At 38.0% G+C, this 23,341-nt stretch overlaps 3 protein-coding genes across 3 annotated transcripts; 1 reads left to right on the forward strand and 2 right to left on the reverse strand.

Moving 5' to 3' along the window:
* Positions 1-14,070: 14,070 nt before the first annotated feature.
* On the reverse strand, positions 14,071-14,862 carry LOC138871755 (uncharacterized). The gene has a single exon (XM_070149654.1). It carries the CDS (start codon positions 14,860-14,862, stop codon positions 14,071-14,073), a length of 792 nt encoding a protein of 263 aa, XP_070005755.1.
* A 2,606-nt stretch (positions 14,863-17,468) lies between these two features.
* LOC104220917 (large ribosomal subunit protein eL19y-like) lies at positions 17,469-19,716 on the reverse strand. Its single transcript, XM_009771881.2, has 5 exons — positions 19,441-19,716; positions 18,598-18,720; positions 18,000-18,313; positions 17,776-17,840; positions 17,469-17,695 (listed from the first exon to the last, which is right to left on the reverse strand). The coding sequence occupies exons 1-5, from the start codon at positions 19,550-19,552 to the stop codon at positions 17,671-17,673; spliced, it is 639 nt and encodes a 212-aa protein (XP_009770183.1). The 5' UTR covers positions 19,553-19,716; the 3' UTR covers positions 17,469-17,670.
* Positions 19,717-22,052: 2,336 nt separating this feature from the next.
* Positions 22,053-22,626, forward strand: LOC104220918 (uncharacterized). Its single transcript, XM_009771882.1, has 2 exons — positions 22,053-22,074; positions 22,139-22,626. The coding sequence occupies exons 1-2, from the start codon at positions 22,053-22,055 to the stop codon at positions 22,624-22,626; spliced, it is 510 nt and encodes a 169-aa protein (XP_009770184.1).
* Positions 22,627-23,341: the final 715 nt, after the last annotated feature.

Genomic DNA, 23,341 nt, shown 5'->3' on the forward strand with positions numbered 1-23,341 from the left:
TGGAAACTGGTAGCAATCTGTTCCCTCTATTATTCATTTGACTCTGAAGAGTTGAACTGTGTCCCCAACTGGAGACTTGTTGATCTTAAGTTCTTGAGGATGTGTATCGGGTTCCTTATCTGGTTCTTAACAGTAAGTTTGTTAGATCATCAAAACATAACATGGATACAAATATAACCTATCAATTTTCCCCTTTATGATGATGACAAACTTATAATTCAAGTTCCCCCTAAGAACTAGAATAACATTAACATTTCCTATGTTCTCCCTGAATCTGTTCCCCATCATGTTCCCCCTTAATTATTTTTCCCCCTTTTGGCATCATAAAAAGATCAGCAGCAGGACTTAAGAAAAAAAGAATTCTAGCTTTAGTTAATTCATGCCACATGTGAGCACATAATCATGACTAAAATAGAGCAAAAGAGCAAGGCATAAACAACAAAATGATGAAGCATTCATTAATTTTGGATAATTAAGTAGGGAGTAGTTCCATTGTTTCCAAACACATTCATAAAATAAAAACAGCAAAAATAAAATTACCAGTCATAAACATCATCAGAACTAAAACATAGGACAAACACTAAGAACTTGACACTTGGGAAGGGGACACTGTTTAGGGAGCACTGGAAGGGGAAGGCACAGATGAAGAGGCAAGGGTTCGAAGAAGGATGTCCATTCGAGCATTAGCTGACACCTGCTCATTGAGCAGTCTCTCCTTTAGTTCCTCGACCTGTTTCCTAAGGTCGGCATTTTCCTTGGTCAGACAGGCAACCTCTGTGCTTTGAGAGCTGCTAGAACTAGGTGCCTCCTAAAGCTGACTTAGCTTACCCTCAAGAATGGCATTCCTTGCGTTCAACTTCCTTATCTCAGCAGTTGCACTATTTTAGGTGTTGATCAACTGGGAGATAGTAGAAGTGTTGTCGACCCCTCCAACCTTTTCAATGCATTCACATTCCTCTAGAGTAGTCTTGGAGAATATTTGCTTAGTGGTACCCACTTTATCTTGTCCCAAAGGGACTTTGAAGAACTCAAACACCTTAGTAAGGAAGAACCCGTAAGGCAGCCCATGATTACCATCCTTGAAATTTGCCACTTGTTGATACCCAATTTTTTCTTATATATTTTCAATATGCAAAATACCTTCAAAATAGCATATATGCATATATAAGCATGACTAAATGTTTTATTATTTTTGCCATAATTTTTAAAGGTTTAAATTGATTTATTTTTCCCTCTTTTATCCACAAAATTTCAATAGTTATTTCCAAAATTATTATTTTGATGATTCATTTATTGAATTCTTATATTTATGCCAAAATATGGCTAAGGTAATTTTTACATATTTTTACAATTTTATTTAGTATTTTTTTAAAGCTAATTGCACATAATTGCAATATTAGCCATCTTTAGGTTTAAATTTGTCTCATATTTATAAAATGGGATCCTATATTTTTACGTTGTTAATTATATATTATAAATCATTTTAACGCTTTCAATTTGTTTTCAAAAATTTATATACTATTTTTTTATAAATTAAAACTGAAAAGTGGCTATTTAAATTTTAGCCCAAATTGGTTTTCAATTATAACCCAAATCAGGCCCCAATTTTCCCAGCCCAATTTCAATTTTAACCCGACCCCTAACCCAATTAAACCAAGCCAACCTAGATTCCCCACCTACCATTTTAAATCTAGGCTGTTGATCATTCAGATCAACGGCCACCATTCCCTCTTTCCATTTTTAACCCTAAATGACCCCTTATCCTAACTCATTTCCCACCACCCGCCGCCTATGAATCCCTTCCCTCTCAATTCTCTCTGCAACCTCACATGAACCCTAGCCGCCGCCATCTAATTCCACCCTAATCTACCTCAATCCCTGCCTAATCCATGGCCTCCCATGGCCATGTAAGATGTGTATCAGCCTCCTATGGCTCCTGGGTGTTTGTTTCCATGATTTCATGGCCAGATCTCAAAGAGACCTGGTCCATTCCTTGCTCAACCTCTGTCTCTGGTCTTTCTCCGGCCATCCATGGCCGTTCAAGGCAGATCCTTGAACTTTCCGGTTAGATCGGTAACTTTTCAAGGTCTCTCTCACCTTTTCTGGGTTCTCTGAAACCCTAGCTTTAAGGTCTTTTGATTTTCTTTTAGATCTATCTTAGATATGTGTTTACTACGAACTTCTTAAGTGTTTTCTTGAAGGTTCTTCGACTTTCTTTCAAAATGACTCTTCATTTTTCAACGATTAGGGTTTCTCTTAACCTCTTTTTAAAAAAATCTCTTCTCTGATTTTTGGTGTTGTTTCATGATTTTACTATGTTCAAACAACTTGTTTATGCTTTCTTTCAACCTGATTCAGCATGTTAAAAACCATAGTTCCTTTTTGGTCTTCTCCGAGTCCTGAAACTATTTGTTTAAATGTGTACTTGTTCGATTAAGTTCTTTGTTTCTGACTCTCTTTTTCTTGTTTGACTTATCTGATTTGAGTTCTTATCATCTCTTAAACTCGATTACTATGAAGCCCTAATTTCTTAAAAGGGGTTTTCATCACTTATTACTACTGTGAGACCTTTACTTGTTTCTAATTTTTTTACCTGTCAGTTTGGTTCTCTGCACTTTGGGTTCTATGTGACTGCTTGACTATTGTGCTTCGAATAGTTTTCTTTTACTACTGAATTCTAGCTTACCTTGTTGCTACTGTATGTTTTTGTTGATTCTTTTTGTCAACATGTTTGACTCTGCATGCTTGTTCATTCCTTGCTATTTATATGTTGAGGTGCAGAATCTTGACCCTTTCTTGATTGATTTTGACTCCCTCAATGTTGTGACTGATTGCAAAAGGTTTTCTTATGAACCCTAATTGTATTTGTTTGCTTAATTAATTGATTCCCCTCCTTTAATTACTGTGGTGTTTTACCTTGCTGAATCCTTTCCCAAAACTAAGCATATTTTGTACTTAGACTTGATTATTTACTTCATGCTTTGACTGCCCCTTATATGGCAATAATCAATCTGTCTCAAGCTGATTTCTTTCCATAACTAAATCTGTTAGTATCTGTTAAGCAGTGATTCCTTAATTAAAGGGAATCACTTATTTTAATTGATTCTGATAGGGATTATTTCCATGTTTGTGTTAAGACTTTAATTATTACCTTATTCTTCACTCGTTTTCAAAACTATAAATACCTTACCCTCTCTTCTATCAAAGACACGAACAATTTGAGTTCAGAACACACACTTACACTCAAAACTTTCTCTCTTTTCTACTACTACTTGTACTACTGCTTTGTCTAGCCGGCTGAAAGCCAAGGCTAGACTGTGGAATCTTGCTTACTTTTCCTTTATGCACTTTGCTACTGATTACCTTCAAAAAATGGACTTGCTAGTCTAGTTTTAAATAAATCTCTTTCAAACTATGTCCTGCACTTCCACTATATTCTTAGAGTCTAGGTTCTGCCCCTCTTGTGTGAGCCTTACCTTGGGACCCTTGAGCTCCCTCTGAACTTGGACACATAAGGGCTGGCCCTTCCACACTGCACTCATCTCTGTCTGGCTATGCAAACCTGGGTGTAAGCACTGCCCGGGATCCCTTGAGATCCTTAGGGAACTTTGAGACACCCAGGTATGAGAAAGGCTTTGAAATTCTGGCATTGAAGTGGTTCATTACATAACTTAAAGAGGAAGTCAAGATCAGGCTTCCTTTGGTTGTAATTTCTCATTTCTGGACTTCTTTTATAATTCAATCATTTGGGTTGTAATAATTTGTAAACAGTTATGGGTTGATCAGTGAAAAGGGTGGGTAGTTTCATATGGGGTAAATTGGGTAGATATCATGCCTATAGGGTCTGCTCTGGTTTAAAATAAATTCTGCATGTTTTACTTCCACACTTATATACCATGCCTATAGGATCTAAATGGCTATAATTAGATATCATGCCTATTGGGTTAAAAAATCAGCTTTGTAATTAGATATCATGTATATAGGGTTAAAACCAATTGAAGTTCAATTTTCATTATAGGATGTATCCAAAATCATTTCCCTTAGAGATCATGCCTATAAGGTCTAAAACCAGTTTAGTTAAAAATCAGTTTGACTCATGCCTGCCTGAATCAGATTAAATAACATACTCTTTTCGTGTTAAGCCATATCATTAGAGAGCATGCCTATAAGATCCAAATTGCCTGTTTAAAATTAAGCATTGCTTTACTGCATCAATATAGATATCATGCTCATAGGAAATCGTTGTTATGCCTAGGCAAGCCTTAGGTAACTACTTAAATAAAACTGGAACTGCCTTTGTTAATTACCAAATGCTACAACCAGCATGCAGGCCTGATTCAGACTTCTTTTCTGAGTTATATAATGAATCTGGTTCTGACTCAAACTCTGCTTTAGGATTTTTTAAAAACTTAGACCTTAACTGTATTTAAGTCATGCTATTTATATGCATTGTTTGCGGAGGTATACATGAGCCCTCTAATTGTTTATATGTTTCCCCTTCAAAATGCAGTCCGACGTGTTTTTTGTATGTCGCCTTAGCCTTTTATCTTTAAACCTAAGAGTCAGCCTAAAACCCTCCCTTTTATAGGAATACTAGTCTTAAACTCCTCCGGGACTGATAGGAATGGAACGGGTAATAGCATGCAATAGAGGTCGAGACTAATCCGCACTTTAATACCTTAACGGGGTGGGAAGGGTAGATATGAATATGATGACCGGTGCGCTAATACTACGTGTATCCCCTCTTCTGAGGAGTGTCATACCGGGTATTGCATTGAGGTGATCCATATTATAAACAAGCTTAGGACCCCTTTTTATTTTTTTACAAGCATGTTTAGTCTATAACTCTTTCAAACCTTGCCTTTCAATAATTGTTTCAAACGCTTGTGTGTTTAACTTAAATCCCCTCTTGCTTGAGCCTTACTTGTTTACTTGCTAATTGCACTAATTCATAAAAACTATCTGGCCGAGAACCACACTAGTGGATCCTGAGGGGTGCCTAACACTTTCTCCTTGGATAATTTCTAGCCCTTACCCAATCTCTAGTTATCAAGCATAGTTGTAAATGAACTCTATAGGTGTCCTAATGCGCCTCAAACTATTAGGTGGCGACTCTTCAAAATACCTAATTCCCAAAGAGGAAATGAGTCATTACACCCCATGAACGTCGAAACCCGGAAACTCCTCTCCATTTGGAAGGGAGAAAAGGGGGCGCGACACCACTTTCTGCATGTGTTCTATCATGATGCCAGGCAGGTTGATAGTTGTGTAACTATCTAGTGCTTCCATGAGAACCAGGTCCGCGCAAGATGTAATGGACCTTCTCTCGGCACGAGGGAGCAAGACCTTATTCACCATTTCAAACAACAATTGGTACACTGGAAGGAGGGCCTTCTTCTGTACCCGTTCCTTTTACTGAACTATTGTATCCTTCAAGATAGCATTTCTAAAGTTCGAAGAGCAAGTTCCCTGAATAGAAGACAAACTCTCAGTGGGCACTCCTAAAATAGTTTCCAGCATAGCAGAGTCCATCACAAAATCAACCCCATTCACCATCATACAAATATGATCGTCCTTAACTTTAAATAAATCGACATAAAAGGTGTGCACTTCTTCCTCATACACTTTGGGACTGTCGCCTGTAAACAGGTGTGTACACTGTTGAAATTCATAGATCTCTACCAATTGACACACTCCAGCCATATCCAGAATATTAGGGGCAAATGTGCGACCCCACAACACTTTTTGATTTTCCAATTTTGCCTTCCCAGCATCCTGGGCATCATCAAACTTAGCCCTTTTGGACGAACCAAGTTCCTCACTAGCATTACCCTTTCCTTTTCACTGATTTTTGAGTACTCTTTCATTTCTCAGCAGATTTCCCAGACACCTTTTCAATAGACTCCCCAACCTCTTGGTCAGTAGAATCTTCAACTAGATTTTCACTAGATTTTTCACCCTCGACGTTACTCACACCTATCTCACTCACATATGACTCTTTCTTTGATGCAAGAACAACAAGTTTCTTCGAGGACTTATGAACCCAAGAATCAGTTCCTTTTTCTCCTCATCATTAACCTCAACAACCAGTGCAGGAGACACTACCTTTCCCCCTTTCACCAATCTCTTTTTCTTCTTTTCTGCTTTACTTTTCTTTAGAACAGACTCAAGTTCTTCCTTCTTTTGCAAACTCGTAATGGGCCTCTTAGACACTGACCTATGGGGAGGTACCTTTCTACTCCTAGAACTAATAAACCTTGCCAGAGCCACATTATCATAATCTTCCTCTTCACTATCCTCCTTCTCCTCCTCAGACAAAGATCGCATCTCAGGAATAACTATGGACAAAGGCTCAACTTAGAAGTGAGGAGAGGGAGCAGGATCAATACTGACCTGGGGTGATTGAGAGGAACCAGAAGTTGGCTCCTCTTGGGTGAAGGGATCAGGCCCTTCAATTGGTTCCCCAGTAGTACTGTCCGCTGCTGATGTTTCAATAGGCACCAGTTCCCTACTCTCCACTAGTGTATTTTCTTCTCCCTGAGACTCAAACACACCTTCTCCACTCCCAATAACACTTCCCTCAGCATCTATTGACAACATATTTTCTATGGCCTCTTATTCTTGTAATCTCATGGTAAACTCAGAAGTAGGAGGAGTATTACCTGTAGAATCAAGGCCAGGGCCTATCACTATCAATTCAGCATGGAAGCACCCATATCTTGTTTGTTGGGAGAGCTTTCTTCCACATGCAGACTAGAAACTTTTGGATTTTCTTCTCTCTCTACAGTATCCTATTCGACCATTGCTTTAGCCAAGGTAAAAGGAGAGGTCACAGCCACAAACTTTTTGGAATTCAAAATTTTGCGACTTCTATGAGAACCGGTAATCGACTGGGTCAGAGAAAAGGGTGGTTGTGACTCGGATTTAGGGTTTGGACTAGTCGTAGTGGGGAATGTTGGCTCTAAGACTGGTGTTTCAAGGGGTGAAGTCATAGTGGGGACGATGACTGGAGCACTTTGGGCTTCCTGATTTTTAGTCATGATAGAGTGTAGTGAGTTGAAGAAGAAGGTGTTTGGTTGGAAGAAGGGAAAAAAGGAATTTTGGATTTATGATGTGGATAGTTGTGAAAGTGACTGAGAGGCATTATTTAATAGGGGCGAGAGATCGGTTAGGAATGGGTTGGCAATTTGGTAGTCGGGTCGCTTCATAAAGGGGTGAGACGCTTGGGTTCAAAAAGCGGGAAAGAAAAAAAACTGACAAGTTGATGATGTGGTACCATTTCAGCTGTTTAAAAATTGTGCATGAGAGTATAGAGGAACTACTAACATGTGTCTAGGGAACCAGGTTCCCTAACAAATTTTGCAAATGTAAGCCTCTTTCTTTGACCAACATGCAATGCATTAGCTGCTTCTTTGCTCTGTAATAATCATACGTGTCTATCTATAACGGTATAGAGACGAGTTAGACTTTGCCAGAAAATACTTTTTATCTATTTTACCTGTACATTTCTTTCATAGCCAATCATCAAGGGACAAGGTCCTCAGTTTGATTTCATCAACCTTAGTGATAAGCGATTCCTTTCAAAATGCTCTCTGCTCAGTGCTTTGGTGAATGTGTATGTAATTTGATCTTCTGTGCTGCAGAATTTCATACAGATAAGCCCTTTTTCAACATTGTCTCTGAGAAAGTGATGTCGCACGTCAATGTGTTTTGTTTTCTTATATTGAACTGGATTCTTGGACATGTTAAGAGCACTGGTATTGTCACATAGTAAGGGCATGCACTCAGAAAACATACTATAATCTTCCAGTTGCTATTTAATCTATAACAATTGAGCACATCAAGATGCAACAGCCACATATTCAGCTTCTACAGTTGAGAGGGCCACTAAGTTTTATTTTTTTATACCCTATGAAATCAGACATGAACCCAGAAAATGTGCCACGCCAAAAGTGCTTTTCCTGTCCACCATATACCTAGCGTAGTCAGTATCCGCATACCCAATTAAATCAAAATTGTCTCCTGAGGGATAGTAGAGGACCAGGTCCTGTGTCCCTTTGAGATATCTCAAGATTCTCTTGGCTGCCTTCATATGAGATTCCTTTGGATTAGATTGAAACCCGACACAAAGACACACACTAAAAACAATATCTAGTTTGCTTACTGTGAGATACAAGAGTGACCCTATGATACCTCTATACATGGTTTCATTCACAGTAGAACTAGGTTCATCCATGTCCAGACGAGTGGCTGTGGCAATGGGAGTATCAATGATTTTTTATCCTTCCATGTCAAATCTTTTGAGCAGCTCCTTGATATACTTCTGCTAACTTATCATTGTCCCCTTGGGAGTTTGCTTCACTTGTAAACCCAAGAAAAACTTTAGTTCTCATGCTCATTTCAAACTCACTCCCCATGAGTTTTTCAAACTCCTCACACTGAGAATCATTTGTTGCTCCAAAAATGATGTCATCAACATAGATCTGCACAATGAGCAGGTTCCCTCCTCATTTCTTCAGAAAAAGGGTGTTGTCAATTTTTCCTCTCGTAAAACTATTTTCTAGAAGAAATTTTGACAACCTTTTATACCAAGCACGATGAGCCTGCTTTAGCCCATACAAAGCCTTGTCAAGTTTAAAGATGTGCTCAGGATGCTCATGATTCTCAAATCCAGGTGGTTGCTTGACAAAGACCTCTTCCTTAAGAAAACCATTTAGAAATGCACTTTTGACATCCATTTGGAACAAATTGAATTCCATATGAGATGCAAAGGCAATGACAATTCTGATAGCCTCCATTCGAGCAACTAGAACAAAAGTTTCATCATAGTCAATCCATTCTTCTTTATTGTAGCCTTGAACTACTAGCCTTGCCTTGTTCTTTGTTGTGTTTCTAAACTTATCAAGTTTGTTTCTGAATACCCACCTGGTTTCTATAACAGTTCGGTCAGTAGGTCGTGGAACCAGGTGCCACACAATATTTCTCTCAAATTGATGGAGCTCTTCTTGCATAGCTGTAATCGAGTCTGCATCTTTCAATGCTACCTTGATATTTTTTGTCACGACCCAAACTGATGGGGCATGACGAGTGCCCGAGTTCTGCCTATCGAACACCCCTAAACATACATCTAAGATATAAACATGAAATAAGTGTAGGTCATGCATAATGGCTGGTAATAAAATATCGAATCATGTGAATAACATACGCGGAAAAAATGCCCAAAAGACATATATACATATATATATGGAATACGGCAGGGCGAGCCGACAAGGACACATACTATCTAACTACACATGACTGTCTACAGACCTCTAATAGAGTGTACACTATATAAAGGACAGGACTGGGCCCCGACATACCCATATGTATACAAAAGTATCGTACCAAAACTCAATAGCATCTTAGGATCAAATGGAGTACACCAACTATCACTGAGCAAGGACCCTAAGAAGGGGGACCGTCAGCCTGTCTACCTGCACTTGTGGGCATAAAAAGCAGACCCCCAAGCAATAGGGGCATCAGTACGAATAATGTACCAAGTATGTAAGGCATAAAAATCAGTATATAAAAGACATGAAAGAACATGGAGTAAAGGACTCAACCTGTAAGTCTGAATAGCTATGTGAATCGTGAAACATTTATAATGTCATGCATATGCTTATAAATATCATGTCATGCATAGGTATATGCATAGATAACATCGTCAAGCCTCTGAGGGCATCCTATCATATCATCTTAGCCTCTATGGGCGAAATCATAAACATATACCAGCTGATCAGGTGGTGGTGCGTATATAACACCATAACCTTTCCCCATACCCCATATACATATACTATACGCGTATATAATGTCATCTGGTCATGGGTCAATATACATGTATAAATGGATGCAATGCATATGAAGTAAGTTAATAAGATCTCTGGAATGTCATGAGACCCATGAAGAGACGATATGATAGTAGGACATATGGGAAATTCAGAACATAAGCAACCCTAGTACTTCTAAGAATAGAATCATTTGTGAAAGTTGCGTGCTTGCTCATTTCATTGTATCATATAGATCATGCCAAAAGGAAAGGAGGGATAACCTTACCATACCTCAATTTGTCAATGAAACTTCACAACAACCTTATGATAACTAGCGCAACAACCCTATAACAAAGAAATACATGTACGACTTAGATGACGCTAGTATATTCCGTATCGCAAACGATAACTCGATTCTAAAATAAAATAGGCAGAATCTCCCCTGATTTTACTACTCCCTCAAGCCTAATATAAGCGTGATACAAATACAATACAATCCACAACTCAAAACCAACCTAGTTACAATTCGGGACCTTCAATGCAACAAAAACCCCATATATACCATAGCACACTCAATCAACAACTTATCAATTAGCCTGAAAATGCAACGACGAGCGACCAACCTACTACCCTACCACATGTGGTGTTTCTCCACGCCTTTTTATCCTTCCAAACTCCATAAGAATAATAGGCCAACACAAATGGACTACAAAACAGCCCACTAAAAGTGGAACAAAATTGAACTCACGGCTTCCAATCACCGTCCCGTGAGTTCTAACTATTAGGAAACCAATTTATCAACCTTCCTTGATATTTAAAAACTTAATTACAGAAATTATACATTTCACAACATTGAATTACCTTACAAAAATCTAACTACAAAGAGAAAAGAGAGGCGGTATAATGATACTTACGTCGTAGGGATCGTTTTGATGTTATCGCTTCTCGATTTCATACCATGGATGTTAGTATTCTTTGAAACCCTTTGGGAGATTAAGGAAAGGTTTTTATGGTGTTATCTGGTCGGGATATATGTAAAAGTGAAGGTATATATGAGCTAAAACCTAGATATAAACTTTTGAAAATTCAAAGAGGTGCTAGCTTGGCACCCTCGCATTGGACCATCTTCCGACGCCTATATCTTTTTATCTGGTTGTCGTATAAATGAATGGTTAAGTGCGTTGGAAAATAAATTCCAAGACCTTCAATTTCATATATAATATGTCCCAAAAAGACCTCATATATCACACGAAATTTATTTCTCAAAAAGCTTCGATACAAGGCAAATCCCTAGTCGGTTCTTTCGCAACTTAAATCCGATATTTTCCAAACTTTATATTTTCTATAAAAATATCATACATAGTCATATTATGACTTTAAAATTATTTAAATCATGATTAAAAAGTCTCATATTCATTATACGTCGCCTTGGGACGCACATGGTGTAACATTTTTGGGCTCTATTTGAGAGAGAAAGGCTGAGAAGGCAAGTGAGTTTTTTTGTCTTTGATCTAGTTTGAATTCCTGAATCAAGAGGAGTGATTATGTTTTCAAGAGGGTGTGAACTTTTGTGCTCCCAGTTAGACACCCGAGTCTCATTGTTAGAGGATCTAGGCATTTCAGACTATGAACCTTGGCTTCTTCTTATCTCAGCATGTGGCGTGCCTTGGACAACATCGACAACTCTGTTCTTAGCTTCAATTGTTGTGATTAAGGGACCAAGTTCCTCTTCATTAATTGGAGATATGGTTTCACCATCCTCATTTGATTTCTCAACATGGCTCATCATATCTACCTTTCCATTTGCCATGTCACTGACTTCACCAGGGACAATTGACTGTTCTCTGTCTTGATCATTTTTATCATTAAAATCCTTTTCACATGGGTGATGAGATTCATTGAAGATCATATGTATGCTTTCCTCAACACATTGAGTTCTTTTTTTGTATACTTTGTAGGCTTTTCTTTGTGATGAATAGCCCAGAAAGATTCCTTCACCGCTTTTGGCATCGAACTTTCTAAGTGCTTCCTTGCCATTGTTGAGGACAAAACATTTACAACCAAATGTTCTTAAATGTGTTAGCTTGGGCTTCCTTCTGTTCAGTAATTCATATGGCATTTTGTTCGTAAGGGACCTGATCATACACATGTTTACCAAGTAGCATGCAGTGTTGACGGCTTCTGCCCAGAAACCTTTTGCCATGCCACTGTCAGTCAACACTGTTCTTTTCATGTCTTCAAGATTCATGTTCTTCCTCTCCACAAAACTATTTTGTTGATGTGTTCTTGGAGCTGAAAAATTGTGAGTGATGCCATTTTCAGCACAAAATTTGTGGAATTTGGCATTATCAAATTCTGACCCATGGTCAGACCTGATACATACTACATTATGGCTCATCTTCACCTGGATCTTCTTCACAAATGCCACAAACACTTGAAAGGTTTCATTCTTGGTTCTGAGAACAGAGTCCAGGTAAATCTGGAATAGTCGCCCACTATAACAAATATGTACTTCTTTCCTCCTCTACTTGGCACCCTCATAGGTCCACATAGATCCATATAGAAGAGATCAAGTGGCCTTGAGGTATTCACTTTCTTTTTGGGCTTGAAAGAGGATCTGACTTGCTTTCCTTTTACACATGCATCACATACCTTGTGATCCTTGAAGCTTAACTTGGGCAGACCACGAACCAGATCCTTCTGGACCAATTTGTTCAGCAACGTGAAACTTGCATGACCCAGCCTTCTGTGCCATAGTTTAGCATTATCATCAACAACTCTCAGATAGCTGAGATCCCCATTTTGCGAGGACTCAAGGTCCGCAACGTAGATAGTTTTGTATCTTTTGGCCACTAACACCACTTCACCAGTCACAAGATTTGTGACTGTGCATATCTTGGATACAAATTCCACTTTGTTTCCCTTGTCACAGATTTGGGAAACACTCAGCAACTGTACTTTAATTCATTCACATAGTACACATTTTCAATTGAGTGAGAAAGAGAGTTCCCAATCCTTCCAACTCTCTGAATGTATCTTCCTTTTCCAAAGGATACAATCCCTCTATGTAGGACCTTCAGTGAAAGGAAATCATTTGTACTTCCAGACATGTGCTTCGAGCAGCCGCTATCCATGTACCATTATTGGCTGCTCCCTTTCACTGCTCCCTGTACAAGGAAATCAAGAGTTAGACTTAGGAACCCAAACAAGTTTGGGTCCCATTGTTGGCTGCTCCCTGTACAAGGAAATCAAGAGTTAGACTTAGAAACCTAAACAAGTTTGGGTCCCTTGTAATGAGGGAAGGGGTGAATGAGAGATCTTTTAATCCAAGCAACCATCACACATTTTTTATATGAAGGACCAGGTTCCCTAGCAGTAGTTACTTTTTCAGCAAAAACTTTATTTTTTTGTTGAGATTGAAATCTAGCCTTACAGGTTTCCTTAAAGTGCCCAGTGTTACCACATTGAGTGTAGAGCCAGTTATCAGGTATAGTAACATACTTGCTATGAGGGTTTTAGGGAATCTTTTCCCTTTGAAACCTGATTCGCTACATGTTTCCCCCATTGTTTGTATACATAGCAGTGATTGCATCAGAGGACCTGCTCCACTTAACAGATTTTTCTTGGTCACTTTTCACTTTCCCTAGATCTTCCTGAAGTTATCTATTTTTCTCAAGCTCAGCACACATACTAGATTTCACTGATTTTAACTCATTTTCAAGCCTAAGTTGTGCTTCACTTACAACTTCCTTTCCTTTTTGAGTGTTCTCGGGCCTATTTTCCCTTTTTAGTTCCTCAATTGTTTCCTTTAGGTTTACAACCACCACTAATTGGTCATCTTTCTCATGCTCAATGCTAGCAACCCTTTCAATTAAAACTTCTTTCTCCCTTTTAACACACTTAATGATCTCTTTTAGAACGACCACAACAACCACTAGATCATGTCTCTCATGTTCTATGTTTGCAATTTTTTCAGTTAAGGCATCTTTTTCTTTCTTCAGGCTCTCAATGGTTTCCTTTAAGTCTACCACAACAACTACTAGATCATCTCTCGACTGTTCTGTTTCTCCCAGTTCCATAGTTAATGCATCTTTATCATTTATAATACTATGATAAGCATCAATTAAAACATTTGCCAAAGACATAAGTTTTTTTGGAGAATAAGACTTTAGATTTCTTTGAACATCTAAAAAGTCTCATCATCATCATCATCGTCATCTTCATCATTGTCAGATTTTGCCATAAGGGCAAAGATTGAGTCATACTAAGTTGTATCACTTTCCACTACCATCATAGAGCTATCACCTTGATCATCATCTTCTTCAGATTTGCTGGAAGAGTCTGTCCATACAACAAGAGCTTGTTTCACAATATTTTCAGCGACATCTTTTCTCTTGAATCGTTTGTTAGGAACCTGGTTTCTCTTAGCTGCTTTGTCAGTGTTGTGTTTGTACTTATCTTGATTGAGGAGAGGGAAATCCTTGATGAAGTATCCTGGCTTGCCGCACTTATGACATAGGTCATAACCTTTTGACTTGCTAGAGCTGCCCCTTTTTGGAATGCCTCCATTTCTGCGAATCATTTTCTGAAAACTTTTTGGCAAGTAGGCCATATCAACATCCTCACCAACTAAGTCATTGATGTCCATCTTGAGAACCAGGTTCTTCTCCTTTTTGGGCTTTGTTCTCTCATTATCCTTTTTCTTCTTTATTTCATAAGTCTTGAGATTGCCAACGAGTTCATCAATGGTCAGATCCTGAAGATCCTTTGCCTCTATGATGGTATTTACTTTGCTTTCCCAGGAACCAGGTAATACGCTAAGTATCTTCCTGACAATTTTGTTCCTAGGGATGATCTCTCCCAGTGAGTGAAGCTTATTGAGGATAGATGTGAAGCGATTGTGCATATCCTGAATGGACTCATCGTCCTTCATTCTGAAAAGCTCATACTCTGTGGTCAGCACGTCAATCTTGGACTGATTTACCTGTGTTGTCCCTTCATGAGCTGTTTGGAGAACTTCCCAGATCTCTTTAGTTGATTGGTATGTTGAAATCATGTTGTACTCATATGGTCCAATACCACAGACGTTGATTTTCTTAGCTTGAAAGTTCTTTTCAATAGCCTTGCGGTCAACATTATTATATTTCTTTCTAGTTTTAGGAACTGTCACTGAGCGGCCTCCAATTTTTGTATGAACGAAGGGTCCAGCGCAGATAATATCCTAGAGCTCTGAGTCTTCAGTCATGATGAAGTCGTGCATCCTTGTCTTTCACTATCCATAGTACTGGCCATTGAATCTTGGCGGTCTGTAGGTAGACTGACCTCCTTCGAAGTTCGGCGGAGCAGCCATGAGGATCCTTTCTATGTGTTAGCCTAATAGAAAGAACCTGCTCTGATACCAATTGATAGTATTAAGGGTCCACCAAACTATATAGATAACTAGGTTCTCTATTAGTTCCTACAGAATACACGTACACTGCAGCAAGTAAATGATACAAAGGAGTTTTACGTTGAAAACTCCTAGCTCACGGGATCAAAAATCACGACCTACCCTTGTAAGATTTCAACTTCACTACTAAGCAAACTTTAGATTACATCATTACAACCTATTGTAACCTAGGAATTAACTCTTAATCCATCACTAACTTGTAACAACTCTATTACAAGCCACTTTGTAATAACTCTATTACAAACACTTACAACTCGACTAACTCTAGCCAAGACACAAACACAAGGGTTTATGATTTACAAAGATTTCCTACACAATGCTTCTAACTAAGCTAAGTAGGAATTACAAGTAGAGTGCTTTAACAAAAGTACAACACAACTAAGGATATGTAATAAATCGATATAGAGAACTGGTTCGTTATTATGTTGTTCTTTGTTCTTGATGCCCTTGATGGATGACTTGAGAGAAAAATGCTTGATCAAATCTTAAATGTGCAAGTATTTTGTTTTACCTTTGCTTGACGTTAATAATTCATTGGTGATATCACTTGAATGATGCAAGCAAGTTAGGTAAAGGGCATTCCCCGTAAAGTTGACTGTTGCACTGTTTTTGTATTGGTGTGTGTGCAGGCAATAACTTTACAGCCGGGGAGTTGACTTGTACAGTCACCACAGGAACTGGTAGCAATCGGTTCCCTCAGTTGTTCCTTTGACTTTGAAGAGTTGAATTGTGTCCCCAACTGAAGACTTGTTGATCTTAAGTTCTTGAGGATGTGTATCAAGTTCCTTATCTGGTTCTTAACATTGTTAGATCATCAAAACATAACAGAGATACACATATAACATATCAATGTGATAGATACTTTTAGTTCTCACCTTCCGAAATCCGTGAGATTCTCATTCATAGGTAACCCCTTTTACTTCAAGGCCTGGTAGATTTTTCTGGCTGGACAAGACAACCTGTAAACCTATTTATTGCTTGGACGCATGCAAGTGTGCTTGCACTTGCATAGCTCTTTTTTGCATAGAGAAAACAAAATATTCTGAATCTAGATGGAATGCGTGATCTGAGTTATGAAGGTGCGGATAAAAGAAAACCGAGAGATTACTGTTGGAACTGGGAGTCATTTATCAATGCATCATCTCTGATTAGTTTCACTCTCAACAAAGTATGGCCACGTCTCCAAAAGCTTCATTCGTAGAAACGCATTATTACTAGTATGACGTCCAGTAGATAAGAAAATCACTGATTTTGTTCTTAGTATCGTGGGCTTCTTTTCCCCAACCTATGAGGACGGGCCATAGTGCAGTCTTAAATCTTAGTCACTTGTGTTTTTGTTTACCAATCACTAAAAAAATTGTTGGTTCCCTTTATTTTACAGAATAAATTGAAAAATCATCACCAAATTTCTTGTCTACTGCCCAGCAGCAGGGAGAATGTTACTTGCAGATTATTATCTTTGCAGCATTCTGTTTAAAATTGGAGAACTTCAACTTATCCTATGTGTACACACGTAAAGTTAATAAACAAACAGGGAATTAGGCAAGCAAGCTTGGGTTTTATTTCGAAATCAATAGAGAGCTTAATTAGGCAAGGAAACCACAAGTTCCCACACACGCAGACAGAGTGGGAGACAGCTGTAGGTAATTGGACATTCAACCAATATACAGATGACAAACCTAATCATTATCGATTAGATTGCAACCATAACCGTTTTATCTATTGTTCTTCTGAATACAGTGAGTGCGTTCCATGAGTTTGATTGATTTTTCTTCTATCTGGTTCGACTACATTTTTTAGCTTTTGGCTGAATACATTACAAGCACTTATGAAATTCTGGAGTAAGAAATAATTTATGTAAAATGGTATGGATACAAAACATTCAGGAGCCTGATCTGTGTGCCTTCTCATGTAAGTTAAGAAATGTATAACAATCATCTGAGTTTGCAAGATCAGTAAGCCTTGATTAATTCGATTTCACTCAAAAGTATAAATTTATATTTGGAGTAACTAAACTACTTGGAGCAGATGGAGCTGGCTCAACCTGAGCTTTGATCATGCCAACCTAAACCAAGCCAGCTTGACTCAGTGTCCAAACCAACCCGGAGCACATAAGAACTCCTGATCATACAGGCTAGTCACCCATACATGATAAAACAAGCCTAAGCAGAACTTGATTTCTTCTGTGCGTCCATGGCAAAATAACAACTGACTGAGAATAGTAATAAAAGCTAATGCATAACCGAAATAGGAATAGCTCAGGTACAATGCGAATAACGTATCAAAACTTTAAGGTGCTCGCAAAATCATGTTACTAATGTTGTTCTCTAATAATAAAATAAAGGGATATCACAAACTGCCATACTATCAAGGACAAGTAAATATAGAGCCAAGGCTCTTTATAGAGTATCATCCTCACTTCTTTGACTTCTTAGATCCCCTGAAAGAAAAAGTTTCTATCAAAGTTTGTTCCTAACTTCTAACAACCGCCAAGAGAATAGCATTTGTTAGAAAACTTACTGGGCTGGCTGGGCTTGGGGGGCTGCCGTCGCTGCTGCAGGTTGTACTGGCCTCTCTCCAGGTCCCTGAGGATGGGAGAAAATACAAGCTTAAATCCCATGCAACGTCATTTCTAGGGAGGACAAAATCCATTGACTACGAGCCAACATAATATCAATGCAAAAACAAATAGTTCCTCCTCTCAAGTGTTAGACGAGACCTCAACTAAATTTACAACTTAATACCTGAGCCAAACGCTCCTCCCTCCTAGCAAACTTTCTTTCCCTGCTTGCTTTGTTCTTTGCCCTCCTGGCCTCAAATTGGTCGGACAAGGTCTTCTCTCTGGCCTTTTCAGCCTTTGTTTTGTGAATGTTTTCCATCAGCACACGCTTGTTCTTGAAAACATTACCCTTCACCTTCATGTACATGTCATGGTACATGTGTCTGTCAATCTTCTTTGACTCCCTGTACTTGCGAAGCAATCGCCTAAGAACTCTCATCCTCCTCATCCATAGCACCTTTGTAGGCAACCTAGCTTCTCTGGTACCCTTACGCTTACCTGGGCAAACAAGAAATGTCTTCAATATTGGGAGTCACCAAAACAAATTTCAGCAGCAAATTTTCATTTTAAAAAAAGATAGCAGCAACGCCTATAATACTGAAACCATCAAAGATAACAGAAAGTAGGCTCATTTTACCTTTGAACTTCTAAACAAGAAGTTTAAAACCCAAATTAAATTGGTCAACACACAAACTACCTTCTGATGAGAACTAGCACCACATAACAAAAAGTGTTACTCTAAATAAAATAGGGTAGTAGTCATTGTAAAGGTTAGTGGTTACCATATCCAGAGTGACGGCCCTTCCTCTTGGCTTCCTTCATTCTACGAGCACGGGATCTTGAGTGAATTTTGGTTGGTTTTCTGATGATGAAACCATCCTTGACCAACTTTCTGATGTTTTGCCCTGCACTCAATGCAAAACAAGGGAATTAGAGGCATTCAATTTGTTTAGAGACTGAGAAAAAGGTATAAATATCACACTGCCATTGCCAAAACTGCAACTCCTCGAATGGCAATAGATAGGATATGATCACACAGGGCATGCAAAGGCTAAAATAGCTCGGCTCAAGCAATATGTTCAAATTTTCAGAAAATGGTCAGACCATTAAATAAACGCAATACCCCACTCAATCCCTATTTCCATTTCATATCCCAATAACACCAAAACCCAACTGGCCGTGATACTACATTTTTGCTGTTATGAAAAATATTTACCCTATTGAGCACAACGTGCAATTCATACATAGACTACGCCCATGTATGAAAATTACCCACTCGAGAATAAGTAATCTCTAGAACTTTGATTACAAAAACTAAGCCTTAATCTCAAACTAGTCACCATAGGTTAATATGAATCCACCATAAGATGCAACTCTCTTTCAGTTCATTTCACACCAATACTCATAATAGTCTTTTGAGACAATTAAGGGTTCTCTAAAACTAGAAGTTTGTCGTGAAATTTAATTAAAGGAGTAAATTAGGTACAGATCGAATTCAACATCTAGTGTTATGCAAAAATAGGTAAAGAGAAAAAATTTCTAAAATAAAATAATTTTAATGTTTAGAGGAGCCAAGCTAAATAGCTAATGAATGGTAAAGAAATACTCCTAAGAAAGCAACGTACTGGAGTTGGCCATGGAGATCTCGTTGCCTTCATTGGGGTCAAGCCATACCTTTCCCCTCCCGCACTTGAGAACGCTGGCCGCAAGCCTCTTCTGCAGCTTCAACGACACCATCTTCCTTTCTCCTCCAACCTCTCTCTTCTCGCAGCCGCAGTGGTGATAACGTGGTCTTATACACAGAAATGCCTTAGGGTTTTTCTTAAAAAGGCTTATGCTTCTTTTGCCTTTAAAAAGAGATCGGGCCTCGTACTAACGGCCCATTTGAAATGTCTTCGGCCATAAAATTGTTCGCCTTTCAAGGTTAAAATAGCATGGTCTAGCCAGTTTTCAGACTGGTCATTCGAAAATAGTCATCATTTACCAAATTATTGAAAAATAATCACTATTTTGCTGCAACAGAGACCGATCCAGTATAATATACTGGAGTTCGGTGCACCTATGTATGAACTTCTAGCATATTATGCTGGACCAGTATACTTTGCTGGCTCCAGTATAATATACTAGAGACTGGAGCACTGGTGCTCCAAACTACAGTATATTATGCTGGAGCGGTATATTATGCTGGAGTATATTTTCGGGTTTTGAATATTGTTTTCATTCAGATTTATCTTTACATGAAAAGTGGCTAATTTCGATTACTTTTAAAACTGTGGCTATTTTTGAATGACCACTTGTAAATCTGGCTATTTTTGAATTTCTCCCCCTTTCAAGTACAAAAGGGCTTTATAATAAGGTAGGACAAGCCCCACCCCACCCCATCCAGGCAAACCCCGCAAAAAAAGAAAGGTTCAACATTCTATCTAACAGAGCAACAAAAATCGTATTTCCATGAACTGAGAGAAGATTACTACTCCCTCCGTTCCAATTTATGTGAACCTGTTTGACTGAGTACGGAATTTAAGAAAAAATAAAGACTTTTTGAACTTGTGGCTCTAAACAAGTCAAAAAGGGTTCTAGAGTATTTGTATGGTTATAAAAGCTTCTCATTAAGGGTAGAATTGAAAGTTTAAGCTAAATTGTTTCCAAATTTAGAAATGGGTCATTCTTTTTGGAACTAACCAAAAAGGAAATAGGTTCACATAAACTGGAACGAAAGAAGTATAAATTAGGGGTGGCAAAATGGTTAAAAGAAAACAGTTAATCATCCATATTATCTACTAAAAAATGGGTTGGATAATGAACTTTCTAAAAACGGATCAAATATGGATAAAAACCATATTATCCATTTAGAAAATAGATAACCAATGGGTAACCAATGAGTCTAACTTTTACATTTGTAAAGCCTCAACTTGTGGGTTCCTCAAGTTAGTGAGACTATGGATTCTCCCAAAAGTGATTATATGCAAGAAGTTATGGATAATATGGGTACCCATATTATCCGCCGGTTAACCCATTTTTTATTCGTATTAAATATGGGTCGGATCGAATAATTTATCCTTTTTTATTACTCGTTCTCGACCCGAACTACCCTTTTGCCACTCTTATTATAAATATGAAACCAGTTACGTAATTATTTCACAATATCAACATTGCTATGCTGGTTTTAGAGTAATCTTCAACAAGTTGTTAATTATAAGTTTGAATGATGAAAAATAATGCATTTGGTGTAGGGTCTCAAGGAATATATTAAAGGGATTCAAGAAGCAATATCAGTCAGGAATAGATCAAGGAAAAGAATAAATGATCAGCGATGCAAAAGGAAGAAACATCGGAGATCCGGCAAGAATAGTCGATTAAAGATTGACGGAAGCTAACAAAAAAAGAACCAGCGATGAAAAAGGAAAAAAACAACGGAGATCCAGCAAGAATAACCAATTAGATTGACAAAAGCTATTACTGGAAGGCCCCAAATCAATAGGAAACACTATCACTGAAAATCAATGAAGCGAAAAATTAAGGGATCCAGCGGATATGACTCAAGTAACATAGAGATATGCCCAACCGATGGAAAGCTTGTCAAGACCATAATTAAGGAAGAACAACGGGAACTTGACTTTATTCTTGGAAAGAATCAATTTATGATTCCTTTGAAGGATCAACTCCATTGGTTTTACATTCTCTCAAGATTCTTGAAGGCCTAATGGAAAGTATAAATACAAATGTTTACTCCAAATAAGCATTGTAGTTCCTTTAGATCTGTTGTGTAATTAGTGAGAGAAGAAAAAGAGATAAACACTAGTAAGGCATTGTATCAAGAAAAGAAAAGAGACATAGGGACTAAGCTATTGGTGTAAAGCTACACCATTCATTCTGTACTCAAGAAATATCGATCACTGAAAGAGAACACTCTTGCAACCCCAGGGGACTGGACTAAGATTCACATTGAATTCGAACCAGTATAAAAATTTTGGTGTCTTTATTTCCTGTATTTTATTTTTGCATTTACTATTATCCTGTTCTTTAGTTGATTAACTAGTAAACTAGTCAACTACTTATAAAAGTTTCGTAACTAAGAATTCACCCTCCCCATCCCCTCCCTCTTGTATTTTATTTTGGTATCAGAGTAAGTCTCACACTTTTTGCTTAATAGCTTGTGAGAAAAGATTGGCAAATCAAGTTATTGTTGGAGCACTCTTTCAAGAAGGAATATCACAAGTTAGGCCACTGTATTTTAATGGACAACGCTTTTCTCACTGGTAAGTGCATATGGAAATATATGCAAAGTCCTATAATATCAAAGTTTGGTGAGTTATCAAAAAGGAAAACTATCCACTACAACAACTACTCAACCACCTGGTGATCCAGAAGATATAGATGAATACACAGATGAGCAAATGTCAGTTGTTCAAGTCAATGCTAAAGCAAGAAACTTACTCTATAATGTTATAAGTGGAGAGGAATATGAGAAAATCTCTAGTTGTGATACAACCAAAGAAATATGGGATAAATTGGAAGTTACTTATGAAGGAACCAACAAAGTGAAAGAGACTCACATCAACATGTTGGTTCATGGCTACGAACTTTTCCAGATGAAACAAGGAGAATCTATTAAAGAAATATTTACGAGGTTCAACAAAATCATTAGCGATCTAAAAGCTTTTGGTAAACCATACTCAAGTGGTGATCAAGTTCGAAAAATTCTGATGAGTCTACCTACCACTTGGGAGACAAAAGTAGTTGCACTTGAATCACAAGATCTAAATAAACTTTATTATGATGATCTTCGAGGAGATCTTATAGCATTCTAGAAAACTCACCTCAAGAAAATAAGCCAAGAAGAAAAGAAGAAAACAGTCGCCTACAAGGCTACATTTGAAAGGACAGACAATGATATTGATGGCGACCCTAAAACTCTTGAAGAAGAGATTGTCATGGTATCAAGGAACGTGGATGGTCTAATAAGGAGATATAGAAACACAAGAAGAGGTAAGATACCACCCAAGCGAACCAGGCAATATAATGAACAAGACAAGAGTGATGGAAAATGCTATGAGTGTGGAAGATATAGGCATGTTCAAGCTGAATGCCCAGATCTTAAAAAAACCGTTCCCAGAGGATTCAACAAGAACAAATCATTTGGAAGCTGGAGTGGTGAAGATAGTTCAAAATACAAAATGATAGCAAATCTATTCTTTATGAAAATCCTGAAAAATGACATGAACAAACTCTCAAGCTGCTAGACAGATGAAGATGCATCAGACGACGAATACAAAGATGATAATGAGAATTGTTTCATGGCTCGAGGTGAAACAAGTGAGGTAAGATCTTACAATTATGAAATATGTAATAAATTGCAAGATATTCTTGACCTTACTCTAAAAGGGTCTAAAAATGATGAATGAACTAAATAGACTCAACAGGGAAAAGAAAGAGTTGGAACTCAAGCTTGAAGTATGTGAAATTGAAAAGGAGGTACTTCAAGATGAAATTCAGGAATTCTCAATGGCATGCGCAAATCCACCA

This window comes from Nicotiana sylvestris, chromosome 6, assembly GCF_000393655.2.
Source record: "Nicotiana sylvestris chromosome 6, ASM39365v2, whole genome shotgun sequence".
Classification (NCBI taxonomy): domain Eukaryota; kingdom Viridiplantae; phylum Streptophyta; class Magnoliopsida; order Solanales; family Solanaceae; genus Nicotiana; species Nicotiana sylvestris.